Below are 19,837 nucleotides of genomic sequence, written 5' to 3' on the forward strand. Positions count from 1 at the left end.
GTCGCTGCACGGGAGATCCATCGGTCTACACAAGGTGTGTGTCGGTCGACAACGGGTCTCAGCAGTCGACTGATATGTGTGCTTTTGTGGTTTGGTTTGATTGTGTATTGCTTGTAATTGTTGTTTGTTCTTTGTGATCTTAATGCTTGTGTGTATAGCCCAATTGATGAGAGGATTGCCTCACTAAGTATTTATAGTAATGCTTACGCCTCTCCTTTGTGTTGTGGTGCAGGTAAGGACAAAATGTGATGGAGAAATCAAGGCGATGAAGATGAAGATGTTCTAGAGACTTGATTGATTGTGTTCAAGCTTTTGTTAAGTTGCTAGAGTTGGGTCATTAGAACATCGTTAGGATGCTGGTTATTTGCTTCTTGACATTGTTGGATTATGATTTGTTAGACCTTGGTTTTAGTTATTCATTATTGGAGTTATATACTAGATTATTGATATTGTTTATGTTATCCGCTGTTGTTGATTGTTGTTAGGATGTTAGTGAATATGGGATCACTAGTTAATGTTATGTTAAAAAGGAAAAAAAATGGGATGAGTTGTTTCATTTTGGTATCGGAGCCCTTATGGTTCGAGGTCTAGGGTTCATTGTAGCTTTTTCTGTTGATGTTTGGTATTGCATGCTTGAGTTGATTATGAGATTTAGTCAATTGTGTGTGGCATGGGGTACTAGAACATCCTCTTCGAGCCTTCAATGGGATTCCACATAAGTTGTGTGTGTCTGTATGCGGTTTGAATTGTGTGCTTAGCCTTCTGTCTTTGGTAGTGCAGATAGTTAGAGGTGGAGCTGTTGCTGGTCGTGGACGCGGTCGTGGTCGTGGTAGGGGAAAAGGCCCAGCTGCTAGTGTAGGATCGGGATCGAAGAATCGATATCAGTACGTCTTAGTGACTTGGGATGGAGGTGCTATCAACCATAGTTAGTCTCGAGCTGATTGTACAGTTTCCAAAGTGAACGGTAAAAGTGAATTGTTCTTATTAATATTCATGGGCCGTTACAAAAATGACCTATCTCGGGTTCTTATACTATCATTACAACATTAAATTAGTGTGGATTCTCCTCCGTTAATTTCCTGTTTCATTTACTGCTAATCGTACTCAAATCCCGCTCGTTATGCCCTTCAGAGGGATCCGAACTCCAAGATGACTTTTGTCTCAGTTCGGGTAATCCCTCTAGTCCGAATTTCGAAAATGAGCCTTATGCCTTAACGGGCCAGCTATCATTCCACTCTATTGTCGGGCTGACCAACTTTGATGTCACCGTTAACAGGCTGGCTGACTTTGGTACCAACATTTGTCCCCAAGTCTCGCGAGCTGGTCAACTCGGGGGACTTTTGATGTGCCTTTGCTTGCATCGGGAACAAATTATGTCCCGAATCTCAAGATTTGATTGTAGTAATAATAGGATTTACCTCCATTAACATCAGGAAACAAAATATTCCCCAAATCTCATAATTTAATCGTAGTAATGATAAGATTTTCCTTCCCGAGCAAGTGGCAAGAACCATCTACTAGGTCACAGATGGATTAATCCGGACAACTTGGCAAGGCAAATACATGGGACCAAAGTCAAGCTGGAAATTTGTTCCTCATGAGAGGAAAACTAACTGGTGGTGAGTGTTCAAAATTTATACTACTTTTTTTTACTCTATATAACTAAGTTCACTTACTCACAAATACTAATGTCTTCTTTTAATATTGTAGCAAAACTTCTATTGGGAGTCAAGGTACTCTTGAAATAACTTTCATTTTTTGTATTATGTGGATGATGTTTTGTAGGTGTATGATGTCTGCACGTTTTCATTCACAATCCATAAGCGAATGTTCATTGTTTTAATTTAGTTTTTGTTGTGACTAGTTGTTTTTGACTTTTGATCTGAATGTTTGTCTTTGATTGTTGGTTTAGATTAATTTGGTTTTATATCCATTCACAGCGGGGTAAGTCAAGCAAAGGACACATTTATGGAATAGGCAGTGTTCAATACCGGGATTTTGATCCTTCTAAGACCTTCTCTTCAACGCAACCTCGACATGGACTTGCGTATCTCTGGTTTGGGTAAGAACTCTGAAACTGTCAACAATAATGTTGAAACGCTCAAGACTGACATGAAGACACTCAAAGATGATATGATTGCCTTGAAGAGTGAGTTCAAGGACGAGATGGTTGCAACACGAGCTTCACTAAATGTGATTCTAAAGGCTCTTGGGGTGAATTCTGCTACCCTCCAACATGTTAATCATACTCAACCTTCTGATCCTACTGCAACACCTATTAATCCCACTGTCCTGAATGCCGCAATGCCTAACACTGCCTCGACCTCGACTCCACCTATGACTCGAGCTCAACAAGCTGACTTTGAACAATGGTGTGCTACTCGTGACTTTACTTCACAAGCACTTAGATAAGCGGTGTGTTTCTTAGCTTTATTGTGTATCTTGTATTTTTAGCTTGCTTCGCAAAATAATTGCATCTTTCGTAATACTTAATCGCCTTTTGTAAGTTTTTTGGAATCTCATGGATCTTTTTGTAAAACTTTGGAAATCTATGGTTGTGTATTATAGGTTTTATATTTCACGTTTCAGATTTTAGAATTTGTATTTCACGTTTCAAATTATAGAATTTTGGGGTATAGGTTTCAATTTCTAAATTCGTCACAATCACCAGGTCACGGTGGTTCGTGGTTAGAAAAAGTCATCGTTTAGACACAAGTGTTTCGTGTCTACTTAGTCACTGAATAAACATGAACTGAATCATGGCTAACTGACCACAAAAAATTTTCTGACTATTATTCTGTGGCAATTAATGTCATGAAATATGCGTGTTAAAATCGTGACTAAAACGTCACGAAAAGCCACGAAATATTTTAGTCCACGATCGTATAGACACGATTTTTTCCCATGTCTTGTCGTGTCTGTGTGGTCATATAACCACGAAAATGTGACATTCTCCACGGAATATTTCATGGCTATAGTGAAACGACCCGATCCATTTTTTTTTAATAGTAATAATAATAATAATAATAATAAACACTCTACAACTAGTGGTCCCATACCCACTAGCCACCTAACCACAAACATATTCAACAGCGGATAACAATACCAATAACAACCAATAATCCAAATAATATCCAATAATAAATCAATGTTATAGCATAAACAATATCCAAATACCAAACAACAGGAAACACAAAACCAGCAACCTAGCAATGTTTTTAATGACCCAACTCTAGCAACCTAGCAATGCCATACAACAACCAATCGAGTCCTTAGAACATCCTCCTCTTCATTGCCTTGATTCCACGATCACACTTTGCCTTTACCTGCACCACAAACACAAATTGAGATGCATGAGTATTTGATAAACACTCAGTGAGGCAATCCTCCCATCTACTGGGCTATACACACAAGCAACTGTAATTCCAATGTTCCAACAATCAACAAACAAAACATACAAACCAGGAAAACAAACATCATCTCGCTGGAAGGGAGGTGTCGACCGACACCAACCAAGTGTCGACCAACACTGGCTCTTGGTGTCGACCGACACCAACCAAGTGTCGACCGATACCAACCAAGTGTAGACCAACACTGGCTCTTGGTGTCTACCGACACTACCCCACAGTGTCGATCGATGTCGCTTCACTGGTGTCGACCGACACCAATTGGTGTCGATCGACACTACCTCTGCAACCGCGATCGGCATGAAGCAGAGAGTCGATTCTCGCTCCCAAACCCCACCAAATCGCCCAATACTCAAAACCCAAGCCAAATACGTCCGTAGGAACCTGTAGCAATCAACCCCAGCAAGCAAAACACACAAAACAACAACAAACAAGCAAGAACAAAGAATCACAGGCTTAGATCAGCCATGGTCATGCACTCACCTCTTTGCAGGAAGTTTCTGACCAACATTGATGAATCTCACTCTCCCAGCAAACTTCCCACATGTTCCTAGCCTTGAATCCTCACTCCCTCAGCAAGATCTCACCCAGAAAGCCTTGAAATCTCACCAAAACTCACAAAAACTCAAGAACAAACTTTTCTCTTCTTTTTCTCTCTGATTCAGCGGCGAGACAACAATAAAACACGACCTAGGTCGTTTTTCTCACTTAATAGTCTATTTATGTGGTTTTCCATAAACCAAACCGTCCAAAATTGCCAATTGAATCCATCTGGTCGAAGCAGAAATTAATGGTGTCGACCGACACCACCCTTAGTGTCGATCGAAACCCACCCCCAAAACGCAGAGTTTTGGTTCGCGGGTGTTACATATAGGCTCTATTTTTACTAGTGATGGAAGCATTTTTAAAAGTCTCAGCCCATCTCATAATATTGATTAGATGTGAGTTTATTTGCGTTAGCCCTAAGTCTTTTTAGGAACATGAAAAGTCTTTTTAAAACTATTGTCGGATCAGATATCATCAATGTTCAGGAGTTACGTTGTGAAACGATGTCTTATCCAAATATCATCAAATGTGTTAAATGTTACTAATCCTGTGCAAAGAAGCAAGTAAGCTTCAGATCTGCTAAAATCACTCAACTCACTTTCAGAATATGTTCTTCAAATGGCAGTTGACACATGTAGGAGGTCTGCCACTGCGACTGCGACCGCGACTTAAAAGTTGTTCGTTTGACAGTCGCAGGTCTTGCGACTAAACGCTGCGATTGCGATTGAATTTTTCTTACGGCATGAAAAATCAGCGACGTGACTATTTAAATAGCAATTAGTGGCAACGACCACTCGCCCAACTGCTAATTGAACAACATCTTGCGATTCAAAATCGTAGTCGCAGTCATAGTCACAATCGTAGCCGTTTGCGATTATGAAACGAAACATAGCCTAAATCACACAATCAAGGGGGAGAAAATGCTAAAGCAAAAAGCATCGCAGAGGTTCTTTGATGCTCGTGACAAGATCGGCGAGAGATTCACCAAGATTATGTGGTCACTAGAACAGGTGTTGCAATGTAGCCATTGTCCGGAAAATCACGTTCATCAACTTCATGAGAAGCTCTGGTTGGAAGTCACTAGTCATTGGGAGTCATAGGTTTCTTTTTGTCCGCAACATTATTTTGGGCTTCTATATGTTTTAAGTTACAAGAGATGTGTCTTCCAGGGGAGATGCTAATGTTTCCAAAAGAACCTGGTTGCACTTTCATATGGTCAAAGCGACGCATAATGGACTTATTGGTCCCAAACCAAATCCTTATTACAAACAAATCCAAACTACCAAGAAGATACAATAATGTTCATAATCACAAAATTCACAAAAAAGAAAACACAAACACCTATCCAATATACATAAATTTACAACATTTAAACATTTAATGTTTCTCTTATTGATTTACGCTTTGTTTATTTGCTTAGTTACACTTAACCGTGACACCAAAACAACCTTTTTCATTTTGCGTTCTAGCCTAACTCTATTCAGACGGATTCGTAAAACAACTTCTCTCTATGGGACTTGATTGCTAAATACTAGATACAATTCACTGTACACTTGCAATAGTCGTATTGTCCATTTTTTTTTTTTGGTAGGAAGTGGTATCGTCTATTGAGGTAAAAGATTAAATTTACGCACATCATTAGTCATATGTTTATTCGTTTCATGTTGCCTAAAAAGTATATATTTGCTGGAATTTTATTAAATGAGTGTGCGACTAATTCTTAGAGATAGGTCTAGTCGGCTATATGAAATTTAGTTCAAACAAGTTTAGAAAAAACTGCGGAATTATATATTTTGCAGAATGTATTGAGAAAAAAATGTAGTTGAAGCTTTTGGGAGGAGATTCTGCTTCTTAGATCGGCCATATAAAGTTAAAATATATAAGTAACTTTATTTTAATTGTTTACATTATACAACACACGCAAATTACTATATCTAATCCATATCAAAATTTAGTAACACTATAATACAAAATATTATATCATAGAATGAACAAATATGTGTTTATTTTATTATAAGAGACATTAAATATATGAAACGAGTTTTGGACGTCAAAAGAAAAAGGAAATATTGATTTTTTTTGGTTAACTAATAAATACAATTAAGCTATTTGCACCTAAAAACGCAAATGCAAGTATGAGTACCCGCTCCGCAAATCGCAATAACCCGATGCCTTAATTGATAGTCACGATGGCCTTACACCTAGCTTTACAACGGGCATGTTTACATTTCCCGGGTTTTCGGTCAGATAGAGGCCTATGAGCATCTCCAACTCAACTCATCTCCAAAATCCAATGCAAGTACTAGAGCGCCTACCATCTAAGCGGTGGTGAATTTCTAGAACATTTTTAGAACACTGGTTTAAATGTAGTGTTATTCATTTTCAATGATTTACGACATGAGTTTTTTTTTGGTGAATATTCACGACATGAATTGATTTTAATAGATTTTGAAAGACTTCAAGTTAAAAATACAAAAACAAAATGTTTGTTATTAGTTTATGCTTTTATTGGCTCTTAATGATTTAGAAATCTATGTAAGGTTTTGAAATGAACAATTCTTGGTTCACTACTAAGATAAACCCCTTTGTTCACCTCTCATTATTTCAACCAATAAAAATCTCATATGTCATAATATATTTTAAAACATATTCATTCACCTTTTTATAAAATAAAGAAACAAAATCTGTATACATTATTATAAAATTAAAAACTTAAACCGCTCTTTTATAAATCCAAACTGATATATAATTTTTTTCTAATTGTAAAATCTAAACTCTAACCATCTCATTTGTAAACTCAAACGGACATATAATTTCATTCTAATTGTAAAATCTAAACCCTAACCATCTTATTTGTAAATCCAAACCGACATATAATTTTGTTCTACTTGTAAAATCCAAACGCTAACCATCTCATTTGTAAACCCAAACCGACATATAATTTTGTTTTAATTGTAAAATCTAAACCCTAACCACTTCATTTGTAAACCCAAACCGACATATAATTTCATTTTAATTGTAAAATCTAAACCATAATCACCTTATTTATAAACTCAAACTGATACATCATTTCATTCTAATTGTAAAATCTAAACTAAGCCAATATTTAAATTAAAAAAAAACATATATACAGAATTTGTTTCCTTAATTTGTTTTGCTTTTCAATTTAATTTTGATTTATTTTTAAATAGAATAATGTATAGAAGATTATGATTAGTTGAAAAGGAAGAGGTGAACAAGAAGGTTCAATCTAGGAGTGAACCTAAGTATTTTTCTTTTGAAATGAACAATACTAGGGGTGTACCTCTTCATTCACCTTCTTATAAAATAAGAAAATAAAATATGTATACATTATTATAAAATTGAAAACTTAAACCACTCTTTTATAAACTCAAATCGATATATAATTTCATTTTAATTGTAAAATATAATCCCTAACCATCTCATTTGTAAACCCAAACCGACATATAATTTCATTCTAATTGTAAAGTCTAAACCATAATCATCTTATTTGTAAACCCAAACCGACATATAATTTCTTTCTAATTGTAAAATCCAAACCCTAACCATCTCATTTGTAAACCCAAACCGACATATAATTTTGTTCTAATTGTAAAATCTAAATCCTAACCATCTCATTTGTAAACTCAAACTGACATATAATTTTGTTCTAACTGTAAAATCTAAACCCTAGCAACTTTATTTGTAAACCCAAATCGACATATAATTTTGTTTTAACTGTAAAATCTAAACCCTAGCAACTTTATTTGTAAACCCAAACCGACCTATAATTTCATTTTAATTGTAAAATCTAAACTCTAATCAGCTTATTTTAAAATCCAAACTGATATATAATTTTGTTCTAATTTTAAAAATATAAACCAAACCAATTTTTAACTTTCCTTAATTAAAAGTATACAGAATTTGTTTGCTTAATTTGTTTTGCTTTTAATTTAATTATGATTTATTTCTTATAAATAAAATAATGTATAGAAGATTCTGATTGGTTGAAAAGGAGGAGGTGAATATAAAGGTTCAAATTTTTCTTTTGAAATAACAAAATATACCTTCAGATTTGAGCATTTGTAAAAAAAAAAAGAAGAACTTAGTGAGGGTTTATATTGATTGATTTGGAAATCCAAGTTAATTGGAACATTAATTTGAAATTTCTTATCAATATGATATGGTTTTATTTTCATATTTTATAAATATGAGTTACAATTATGATTTATGTAAGGATTAATATAATTGATTCAGCACTAAATTTAAATAGATTTTGAAAGACTTTCAAATTTTGCATAAAAATTTGAGGAAGAATCATGTTATTTTGAAGTTTGAACGGATTCACCATAATACAGTAGTTGAGATCCACATATTGAATGTTGAGATCGGTATATTAAATATTTTCATTCATATACAATTTTTAATAAAACTGAAATACACAAAATTGTAACACCCACTTATATTTACGATATGTCAAAATCCATTGTGAAATCAAATCCTTAATAAACCCAATGAGATTTCTAAAGTTTCAACATATATATATCTAAAATACATGATTGTGATCTAGAATTTTCAATCAATAATCCAATAGTAAGCGAGTTTTTCGAATTTTTGAATTTAGTAAAATTCAATAACCAGTAACTCTCTAAAATATTGAGGGTAAACCTTACTATTCTGAACGAATTTATAAAGCTAGTTGAAATGTATATAATGTATGTTTAAAACAGTAAATTTGTAGTTGAGATCCACAAATTAATTACATTTTCAAATCTTACATAGTTTTCAAATCAATACAAAAATATACAAACAATAACCCTAATTGTTGATTTGGTTAAAAAAAGTTATTTTAATACTCCGTATCATGTACTCACCATGCACTCCTAACATTTCATGTATCAATGTATTGGTGAAATCTCTTTCTAACCTCGACTTATGAGAGCTTATAAATTGGAGCTTTGAGCAATGTAATCGATTTGTCATTCTCTCGTGTCTTTTTGTATCAAGCAAAAAAAAGACTTAAATGGATTAAAATTCCATTGAAATGTTCTCCAAATGCATGTCTTTGACAACAAAATTTCCTAAGAAAATCTAATTATTATTGTAACTTTGATAACTATTAGTGGTTGTGCGTTATGCGTCAATTGCTACAATAGTCTATGTCTTTGAAATAAACAATGTTTTTTCAAGATTTTATTAATATATATTTATTATTAAAGTGTTACATATGCTAAAATTACTCTTATGAATAGTTAAAACCAAAATGTTCAAGAAATTCAAATAAATTAATAAAACTCTTACATGGTCTTAAATCATGGAATGTACATTGGATGTTCACAAAGTGGAACATTGACATAGATTTAGTGGAATGTGAGTTCACGAAGTGTCACATTGACATGGATTTAGTTGAAGAGCAGTTAATGATGTCTACTATCCGGAGAAGCTCTTTGAAACTGAGCTAGTACTAGGTCAGCAAATTGCACTGAACCATATGTACTTATGCTATTCATTGAGAGGATGAGATATTGAAGTGCTGAGTAGATATAATCGTGGATTGAGAGCTTTATTGGCGGGTCATTCTAAGGTTAGTTTCTCATCTCTTATGCTTTTCTTTTTCTAACAGTCTTTGCTTACTACAATATTATTTTTCTAACTGTATTTTCCTTTGTATCCAGAGAGTGAGATGCATGTCTTTCTTTGGAGAGGATATTAATTTTTTGGCTTCGAATAGTTTATGATGGAAAAGTTTTTGTGTTCCTAATTCTATTTTGAACGAAATGAGGAAGAAGACAGAACATGCTATCAATCTTCTCTTGTATTTTACTAATAGATTTGAATTTTGAGTTTTGATCCCATCGTCATTAAAAGTTACTCCCTCTGTCCCAAATTATAGAATTTGTTAGCATTTTGTTTTTGTTCCATTTTTATAAGATATTTTTTTTCCAGATTTCTATGCATCATTTATGTTTATTTAGTATGTTATGATCATTTTTATTCTTCAATCTTTTTTTTTTCTATTGATTAAATTTTTGGAAATTTTTAATAATATATTTTATGTAAAATAAAAAAAATATTTATAATTTCTTAATTATTGTGATTTTAGCTAAAAATTTAATAAAATGGACAAAGAGAGTAACATTCTACTTTTTAAAATTTTGGAATGCAATTATATGAAAGACTTTTGGTGCATAGAACAGAGTGTAATACTACTTGTAGATAAAGAAAATGATAACTCAAGTAAATTAAATAGAAGTTTTGAAATTGTCATGTCATGTGCAATTTGTAACATCCCAAACATTATAAGTAAAAAAAATCAAAGAAATATGTGAGCAATAATTTCGGAAGAAAAGACATATGATTTATCTTCTTTTGTTGGATAATAGAGAGATATATGTCTTAACATGATCTCTCAATCCATCTCTGAACTTAGTCATTTGACTCATATTGAGTGTGTAAACAATAACATGTGAAAAATAATCTAAGGGTCTGAATTGCGGCATATTTGGTTGTGCGGGACAAAAGATTTAGTTGTGCGGTACGGTTCCAACTGCGGTTTATTCAGAAGAAATATATTTGTAGGACAAGTGGGGTTAATACAAAATAAACGGTATAAAATAATATTTGATTGGTAAAACTACTAATTGCGGTTCACAATAAAATATTATATATTTATATATATGTATATATTTTATTATTATAACAATAATTGTATGAATAAATTAGTAAAAATAAAAATAATTAATATAATTGTAATCTATTACTTTGTGTTAGTAAAAAATATTTGGAAACTTAGAAAACATAATAAAGTAAATCATACATGAGATTTTTTTAATAATTCAAATTAATGAGTATGGTTAACATATAACTAACTATTAAAATATGTGTTGATTATTTAACTTTCTTTCACTCAACATAAATTATATATTAAAAATATATATATTACTGTTGTATGTGCGTTTTTTCCAATAAACGTTAGGTAATAGGTGAGTGACCAAATAATAGTGGTCCATGAGTTAATTATCTTGTTTCAAAAACCGCGAACAGTTTCTGATTCTCTTTTTTGAAAAAATGCAAATAACCAAAAAAAATTATGATGGGTGAATAATATAACTTTCATAAAAACGCTCTTTGAAATCCGCGTTACTAGTGTCTCCAATCAAGGTCTATGTATCAATCACCAATAGGAAAAAAAATATAACACTTTAAGAATATGTGTTATATACTAAATTGAAAGTAATAATTGTAAATTTTTATCCCCAAACTGAAAAAGAACTTTTTTTTAAAAAAGACCAATAATTGTGTGTCATTTGTCTATTTTGTTCGGTTTACGATTTTGATTACGCAATTCATCTCCGTACCGTACCGACTAGATATATCGGTTAACGTAAGCAAAGTGACCTAAATTAGGTTGCCACGAGGGATAACATAAACGGCAATAAAACGGCGCCGTGTTAATCCCCACCCACCAAATAAAAAATCTCCGATAACCCGATTTAGTTAAAAACTCTATTCACCGATATCAAAATCACGACGGAGAAAAAACCCTAAAAAAAATGGAGGTAGAGACGAAGGAGAAGATCAAGAGAACAGTGAGAGAGATACTAAAGGAATCGGATATGAAAGAGATGACAGAGTTCAAAGTTCGTCAACTCGCTTCGGAGAAACTCGGTATCGATCTCTCTGAGATTTCTCACAAAGCTTATGTACGAAGCGTTGTGAACTCGTTCCTCGACGAAGAGAGATTGAAAGGTCCTGATGAAACAGAGGTGAATGAGAAAGAAGAAGAAGAAGGAGAAGGAGATGGTGGAGGAGGTAAAGGAGCAAGCAAAGAGTTGGATGATGACGGCGATCTCATCATTTGCCGGGTTCGATTTCATTGCTCTCTTCCTTCAATTTCGATTCTTGATTTTGCTCGAATGGTCGTGAAATTAGTTCAATTGTGAGTTGAGTTATGATTTTGCTGTTGTTGTTGTGTGGGGTTCTGTGTGTTGGTGTATAGCTATCGGATAAGAGAAGAGTGACGATTCAGGAATTTAAAGGAAAGACTTTGGTTTCCATTAGAGAGTATTACAAGAAAGATGGCAAAGAACTTCCCACTTCTAAGGGTACTTTTGAAAGCAAATCTCTCTCCTCTACATCTTCTAATAACAATTTTTGTTACCAAAATCTCGACTTCTCTGTCCAAATGCATCTTCTATTGAGCATCAGAGTGTGTGTTTTGTGTGAAAAAAAAAATGTTTCTTTTAAAGTTGCCACTTTTTGAGTTGCATCAGTGTGATTTTAAAGTCAATGGAGGGGACTGAGAGTTGCTATTGTTTAAGTATAGGCTGAAAAGGTGATTTACTGATTAGAAACCATTTTGGCTGATAAGTTTTTTGGGGAAGTTGACTTGAATGTTTCGTCAGTTGAACTTTTTAATCGTAGTTTAGTCTAACCTCACATGTTTTGAGTTTGTTTTGTATTACAGATTTTAGACTCTTTTTATTTTTCATATGATTTTTTTTTAGTATTTTTTCGAGAATTTGAATTTCTGCTAGTCCTCATATTTTGAGTAACTCTATAATGTATATTTGGTTTCAACCATTATTCTCAATATCAACAATAGTGAGACAATGTTCTTGATCCATTTCCTGTCACTGATATATTGTATTGTTATCCAGGAATCAGCTTAACTGATGAACAATGGTCAACTTTCAAGAAAAACATTCCAGCTATCGAAAAAGCTGTCAAGAAAATGGAATCGCGTGTCTGAAGAACATGTGGGTACTCCTTCTCTAAACATGTGTCTACTTAATTAATGGGTTCTAGTGTTGATTGTTTCATGTAACTGCGTTTTCCTTTTGTTTCTCTTTCTTGAATTGGTCGTAATGTGTTTCCCTCTCAAGGACTCAGCAAACAAGCTATTATTTCCTGAGTAGGAGTAAACATTTCGGTTTATGATGAGTGGATTCCTACAAAACCGAAACTTTACCAAACAAAAACCAAAACGGAAGTTGAACAAACCGTGACCATAACCAAACGAAACTGAACTGAAGTAGATATTCATCCAAACAGAAAGAATACGAATACCCTCTTTTATGTCTTTTGTTTCCTTTCCGAAACAAGTTTACCTTTTGTACATTATACACTTTTGCTTACAAGGATTACAAATGAGAAACGCTGCACAAAATTCAAACCTAACAGAAGTATTTCTCATTGTTTTTTCGGGACCAGGACGTTAAGCTTTTAACTCTGACCATATCCGAGGCAGAGGTTGAAGAAACTAAAGCTTCTGCCGCAGCATACTGAAGCTGATCAATCAAAGCGTGTGTATTGCCTTCAACCGCCAAAATCTCTTTCAGCTGCTTACTTTCCATCACAACTTTCGCTTTCCAAACTCCGTTCCTTCTTTGCGGCGACACTTGAATCTTCGGCCCAACTCCTATAGGGCTTGGCGTACCTTGTCCAACAAGGTACCCTAAGGATTTCTTTCTGGTTATTGGCAACGAGGTGCATCTCCTGCTTCTGTAATATTCTTCCATTATATCTCTTCTGGAATCTATGTCAACTACGTTGACGAAACCACCACCATCGGATACTGCTCTATGTGAACAATTCCCCATCTTCACACACAAAAAAACTAAAATGAAGAAAGAAAAGGATAGCAGATTTGATTTGACTGTTTTTGGTTCAAGAATCAAGATAGGTTTATAAATACTAAAATAGAGAGTAACTCTCGGACAAAAGATATTAAACAGTCTCTTCGTTGTCTCTTAATCACTGCATAGTCTGGTCTGCATGTGATACTCCACGCTGTGTATAATATTTATTCTTACCTTATCCTCTCATCCTTTGAAACTTCATTTTCTTTAATTTGTATCTTTTGTTCTCTTGCTTTTGTATTATTTTTCTTGTCTGGATAATCCTATAAATGCCAGCATTATAGTGCATCTGTATGTTAGCAAATATTTAAACAAGATATCATCCGAATAGACTAACTGACTAAGTATTTTTTCTAATACTATCTATATTATACAAACTATAATATGTACAAGATATTAGCATAATACACGAAACGTACCTAACTACCTATACATAAGGACAAATAGTGTAATATGACCCGTGGGGTTGACAACCAATAATGTGCTAGATGTCCATTTATTTAATTTTAGGGTTACACTATGCGAATAACTAGTTGAGCTACTATATTATCAAGATTATTGGGAAACATCATTCGTATATATTTTTTTTTCAACTTCAGGGGAATGTAGTTTTATTTTTTAGGTCTATTTGGGTTGGTGAGGAAGGGAATATGAAAACCAAGATCCCGTGACCTTGTTGGCAAAGCTACACATCAATTAAAATCATTCACGGGTTAATTAATTGATGAGAGAAAGCCACGTGGTGAATCTAAGGGTTTCGTAGCATATTTATTTACAAAGATTAAAGAAAAATGGGCTCAACCGGGTTCACACCGGCGACCTCTCGATATGCAGTCGTATGCTCTACCACTGAGCTATATGGCCGTTTGATTATAATAATCATTTATTTATTTGTTATTTAATGTGTGGTTTTTATTTTAAAATGTTACATTATATTTGACCAAAAAAAAATGTTACATTATAATTTTTGTATCAATTATAAACAAGTAACTCAAATTAGTATCATTCAAAATTTTAACACAAACTAATTGATGAAACTAACCATTTTTTATATAGTGTATTGTCTTATGAACTTTAACTATGATTTAATATGCGACACAATATTTGTTTGACACAATCTGAACTAAATCAGTTTGATTCAACATGTCTAATACTGATGGTGTTAAAAATAGTAAAATGAAGATTTAACTCATATTTAATCGTTGGGTTAATGATATTGAATGTTTTATTAATATCGATTCAAACTCGTTCCACCATATACTCTTTTCCATTAATTGCGTAATATATGACTTTTTCAAAAATTCAAAATACAAAATATACATAATTTTTTTTGATTTTTATGAACTTTGTCTATTATATGATGATTCAAAATATTTTTTTTTTAAATCAACAAAGATAATAGAGGAATAATAATTTTAAATATTATATGAATATTTAATTTTATAATTAATGTTAAAATATTTTAATTATGTTTGGTTATATGGATAGTGGCGAGAATTAATTATAAAATTGTTTGTATACATGAAAATATAAATGTCATTCTATGTAAATGAAACAACCCGACCCGGTTTTTTTTTAATAACCTAATATCTAGTGATCCCATACCCACTAGCAACCTACCCCCAAATATCAACAACAGCGGATAACAATAAATAAACAACTCCAATAATCAATAACCGGCAAGAAATAACATAACATCAATTCCAACAATAATTCAGAACATAACCAATAATGAAACCAACATCCCTAACATCCAATCTAGACCACTAAGTTCCACTCTAGCATCCTAACACAGACACAAAGCAAACAACCAAACCTCTAGAACATCCTCCTCTTCATTGCCTGAATCTCACGATCACACTTTGCCTTTACCTGCACCACAACACAAAAGAGAGGCGTAAGTATTACCAGAACTACTTAGTGAAGCAATCCTTCCATCTACTGGGTTATACACACAAGCAATAAGATCTCTCATGCCACAAACAACAATAATAAAACAAACCAGGAATATGCACAAATAAACAAGACATAAACCGGTCACTGTCAGAAGGGTGTCGACCGATACCCGAAGGTGTCAACCAACACTGGTTATCTGTTGTCGACCGATACCCGAAGGTGTCGACCGACACCTGCTCGACACTCCCCAAAACCCTAACGGTGTCGACCGACACCTCCACATGGCATTGACCGAAGCTAGCTAAGTCCCTGACTCGTCCTCACGTTGGTGTCGACCGACACCGATGCCGAGCATTGATTTCCTTCGAACAGAACCTCTGAATCTCGCCTCCAAACTTCTCATTTTCATCCCACATGAACCCAAGAACGAATCCAAGCCTCAGGAGCTACGAAAAACTCACAAACAACCAAAGGAAACAACCACACAACACACAAAACCACAGAAACAGAGATCTTAGCTTTGATAAGCCATGGTCATGCACTCACCTTTGCCAAAACAATGATATCTCACCAACAAACAACGAAAACACACCACCACAAGCTTCCCACCACGTTACCAGCCTTGGATCCACACTCTCCAGAAAGAAACTCAACCCACAGAGCTAGAGAACTCACCAAAAACCTCAAGAACTCTCACAGAGACTTTTGTTCCCTTCTGTTTTCCATCTAAGATGTGAAAAAGCGGCTAAATGACTTGGGAAGTCGAGTTCCATGACTTAAACTCGAGTCTAGGGCTTTCCCTAAACCAACCACGCAAACCGGGCGATTAAAATCGAACCGATCCAACCGTCCACAAACGGTGTCAACCGACACCACTAGGAGTGTCGATAGACACCCCTACCAGAAATTGAATTTCTGGTTCGTGGATGTTACAATTCTCTCCCACCAGCATAGATTTGTCCCCGAATCTAGCACCAAACCAACAATCAAGGATCTCCCGTGCAACCAACACTATGGCCCGCACATCCTCCGACTAACAATGAGGACTCAATCTAGCCAATAACCCGCGACTCTGACATTATACGCTCTCAACTCATGCATCTCCCTCACTCTCAAGTCTCGACCTTCGAGTCTTACCGGCTCGCCATTGGGCCTCAGCCCTACAGCTACGGTATAAGGAAGCCAAATCTTGCTCTTGGGCTATCACTCTACAGCACGCCTTCAGATCGTCACCCGAAGTCGATATACCAATTATACTTTTAGGCCACAAAGTCCCTTGAGATAACGGTACACAGGAACATAACCGTCCCCTCATGAGTTGTTCGAGATCCTACATCTCTAGAGCAATAATTCTGAGCTCGACCGAGTACCACGCTGACCAGAATTAAGGCCAACACTTTCCACTAAGGCTACCAAACATGTCACGAAGACCACATAAACGTCCTGCATGACCGCCACTAAGGCCAAAAAATGTCCAAAAGGACCGCCACAAAGGCCACAAACGTCACCGGGACCGCCACCATGGTATCTGGCGTCACCAAGACCACCACCAAGGTATTCGGCGTCACCAAGACCACCGTCAGGTACAAAACGTCACTAAGGCGTGATTGTAGTATTCTCTTGCCTCATCATCTAGCCTAGGTTCCTCTTGGTGTTGTCTTTGACGCTGATTTGGTTCCGGGTTGTTTTGGTTTAAGTGTAGAGCAGCAAGCTTTTCACTGAGCATCATTGCCATAGCAGCTGTGACTGATTTCGTGATTCTCTTTTCCAGGCTAGAGGTGGATGACTCGTCCTCTTCAGACGTCACCATGGTACCTGAAAATAAAATAATGATCCAACACATAGTCCCAAAAACACACAAATAAAAATGGATCTGGAAAAAATATCAAAACAAATCCAAAAATTCCAAAATCAATTTTGAAAAATAATAAACTCAAAGCTGATCCAAATGAAATTGATTTCGTAAATTTTGAACAAGCAAAAGTTTTTATAAAAACATTGCAAGATTGAAGAAAAATCTAGAAAAACAGAAAAACTAAGATTGGAATTTCAAAACCTGGTTGCAAATTGGCTCTGATACCACATGATAGACTCATGAATGAGGATCTATGCCCAAGGACACACTTTGCATAGTTTTGGAGTTGAATGGACGAAATGATGATGAAGAATGAATGAAAGAAACAGCGGAATGGAGAGATGAACGGCGGTGAAGGTGAAGGGCGGTTGAATGCAGCGGATTTGAAGGGGAATGAAATCTACTTCTAAGAAAGATGGAAATCTCTTAGACTACAGGCTTGAATATATTTTAGATGTGACACACTAAGAAATAAACAAGTTGAGAAGATACTACACACTCCTCAGATCAAACAAGTAGAAAAGAAGTTTTTGATTGAAATGTTTGATGACTTGCAAATGAGAACTACATGGAGTTTATATAGAAGAGGGAGGATGAAAAAGGAGAGGGGAGAGAAGAAAGATATGCAAGAGCATGCACAAGCCCAAACTCATGCAAGAACATGCACAAGTTCACACTCATGCAAGATCATGCAAAGTGTCTTGGAAAATATAAAAACATTAAATGCAAAGTTTGAACAAAAGAGAAAGAAAATGGGTCAAGGCTAGTAATGGGCCTTGGACCACGAAACTGGCTGGCAAAGGGGGCTTGAAAGTGCTACTTACACCTCATTAAAAACATTGTTAATAAAACTCAATGGGACAAAACTTGACAAGGAAAAAAGAGTGCGTAAGCAACACTTTACCCTTTACCGAGCACCTTGAGCTGTGATCATCATCAAAGTGGTTTGAGACACGTCTTCTTGCTTCTTTTCCAGCTCCCTAAGTAGTTCATTGATGGCTTGGTTAAACCTCTTGGATTTTGATCTTGTTATAGGACCCACCGGAACGATCAATGCTTCTTCTGATGCTTCCTCCGGTACAAGCTGCTCCTTAGGTTTATGTGGTTTGGTTGAGCTCGCCATGATCTCATCAAGAGCTAAAGAGTTTAGATAACTTAAATTTTAAATCAACCAAGCTAAGCGCATTTGAAAGAACAACAATAATAAGGAAGGCAAGATTGAGTAATGAGGATGGGATCAAATGGTCTCTGAGACAATAGGTGTAGACCAACTTGCCGCATGCGAGCCAAAGAGAAGTAATACATCCACGAGTACCTTCTGAAGTAGGCATGACCACGGTTATGGTTATCACAGTTACGGTTTATTAACCACCGGTTACGAATATAAATTTTGTTTAACCATAACCATAATCGTTTAATAAAAGGTTAAACGGTTACAGTTAAATACGGTTCTGATTGAAGCGGTTACGGTTATATACGATTATAGTTATTTGATAATATGATACGGTTGATATTATTTGATGATATAATATAACTGATATTATTTATTTATAATTGATATATTCTTTTAGTGTACTCATATTTCTATATATCTTACGATTCACATCAAATAAATAATTATTAGTATATTTTATTATGTTTTTAAAATGGTTACGGTTTAACTATGCAGTTAGCCAACAGTTTTGATACGGTTACGGTTAATTAACGTTTATAGTTAATATAATTTAACCATATATTTTTTGTTAATGGTTACAATTATTAACCATTTTATACGGTTACAGTTTCGTTACGATTCAGATACAGTCTGAAATATAGTTACGGTTTTATCTTGGCCATGCCTATTCTGAAGTCACTAAAAAAACCTAAAATTGCAACATAATTTTGCAATATTGATTTTTGTAACAATTTTGCAACAAAATTCTACAATATTTTTGCAATGATGGATATATGGCACAATTTTATCAAAAACTTCTCGCAAAATCACCACAAAAGTTTTTGTAGCCAACTTTCGTTACCACTTTGCAATATTTTTTCAACATGTAAAGATATCTTGCAAAATTTTTAAGAAACATTCAACGATTGTGGAATATGAATATGGCTGTTTCTCAAGAACATTATAACATATTTGCAATTATATTTGTCAGATTTCAGTAATAGTTTGGTAGCACTTACTTTCAATAAAACAAAATAATAGAAAACACTTATTTTCTAGAAAAACTGTAAAAATTGCTCACTTGATAAAAGAAAGGAAAAATGATTGCCAGTTACTTAAAGTATACGCCAACACATAGCCACACATACAAACAATATAAATATTTTGTTAACTACATGAACTATTGTCATCACATAAGGACATCCATAAACAAACATAGGTTATGTGTACAATACCATAAACATTAAATTTTAGCCGGAATCTGGCATTGACCAGTGTTGACCGGTATTGACCAGTGTTGACCAGCGTTTTTTTTTTTTTTTTTTTTTTTTTAAAAGGC

The 19,837-nt window shown here is 34.6% G+C and overlaps 2 protein-coding genes across 2 annotated transcripts; one reads left to right on the forward strand and one right to left on the reverse strand.

Moving 5' to 3' along the window:
- On the forward strand, positions 11,445–12,890 carry LOC104707376 (RNA polymerase II transcriptional coactivator KELP). The gene is made up of 3 exons (XM_010423709.2): positions 11,445–11,818; positions 11,953–12,058; positions 12,614–12,890. The coding sequence occupies exons 1-3, from the start codon at positions 11,507–11,509 to the stop codon at positions 12,703–12,705; spliced, it is 510 nt and encodes a 169-aa protein (XP_010422011.1). The 5' UTR covers positions 11,445–11,506; the 3' UTR covers positions 12,706–12,890.
- Positions 12,999–13,844, reverse strand: LOC104707377. Its single transcript, XM_010423710.2, has one exon. The coding sequence runs from the start codon at positions 13,553–13,555 to the stop codon at positions 13,130–13,132; it is 426 nt and encodes a 141-aa protein (XP_010422012.1). The 5' UTR covers positions 13,556–13,844; the 3' UTR covers positions 12,999–13,129.

The sequence above is a fragment of the Camelina sativa genome, chromosome 8 (assembly GCF_000633955.1).
Source record: "Camelina sativa cultivar DH55 chromosome 8, Cs, whole genome shotgun sequence".
NCBI lineage: Eukaryota > Viridiplantae > Streptophyta > Magnoliopsida > Brassicales > Brassicaceae > Camelina > Camelina sativa.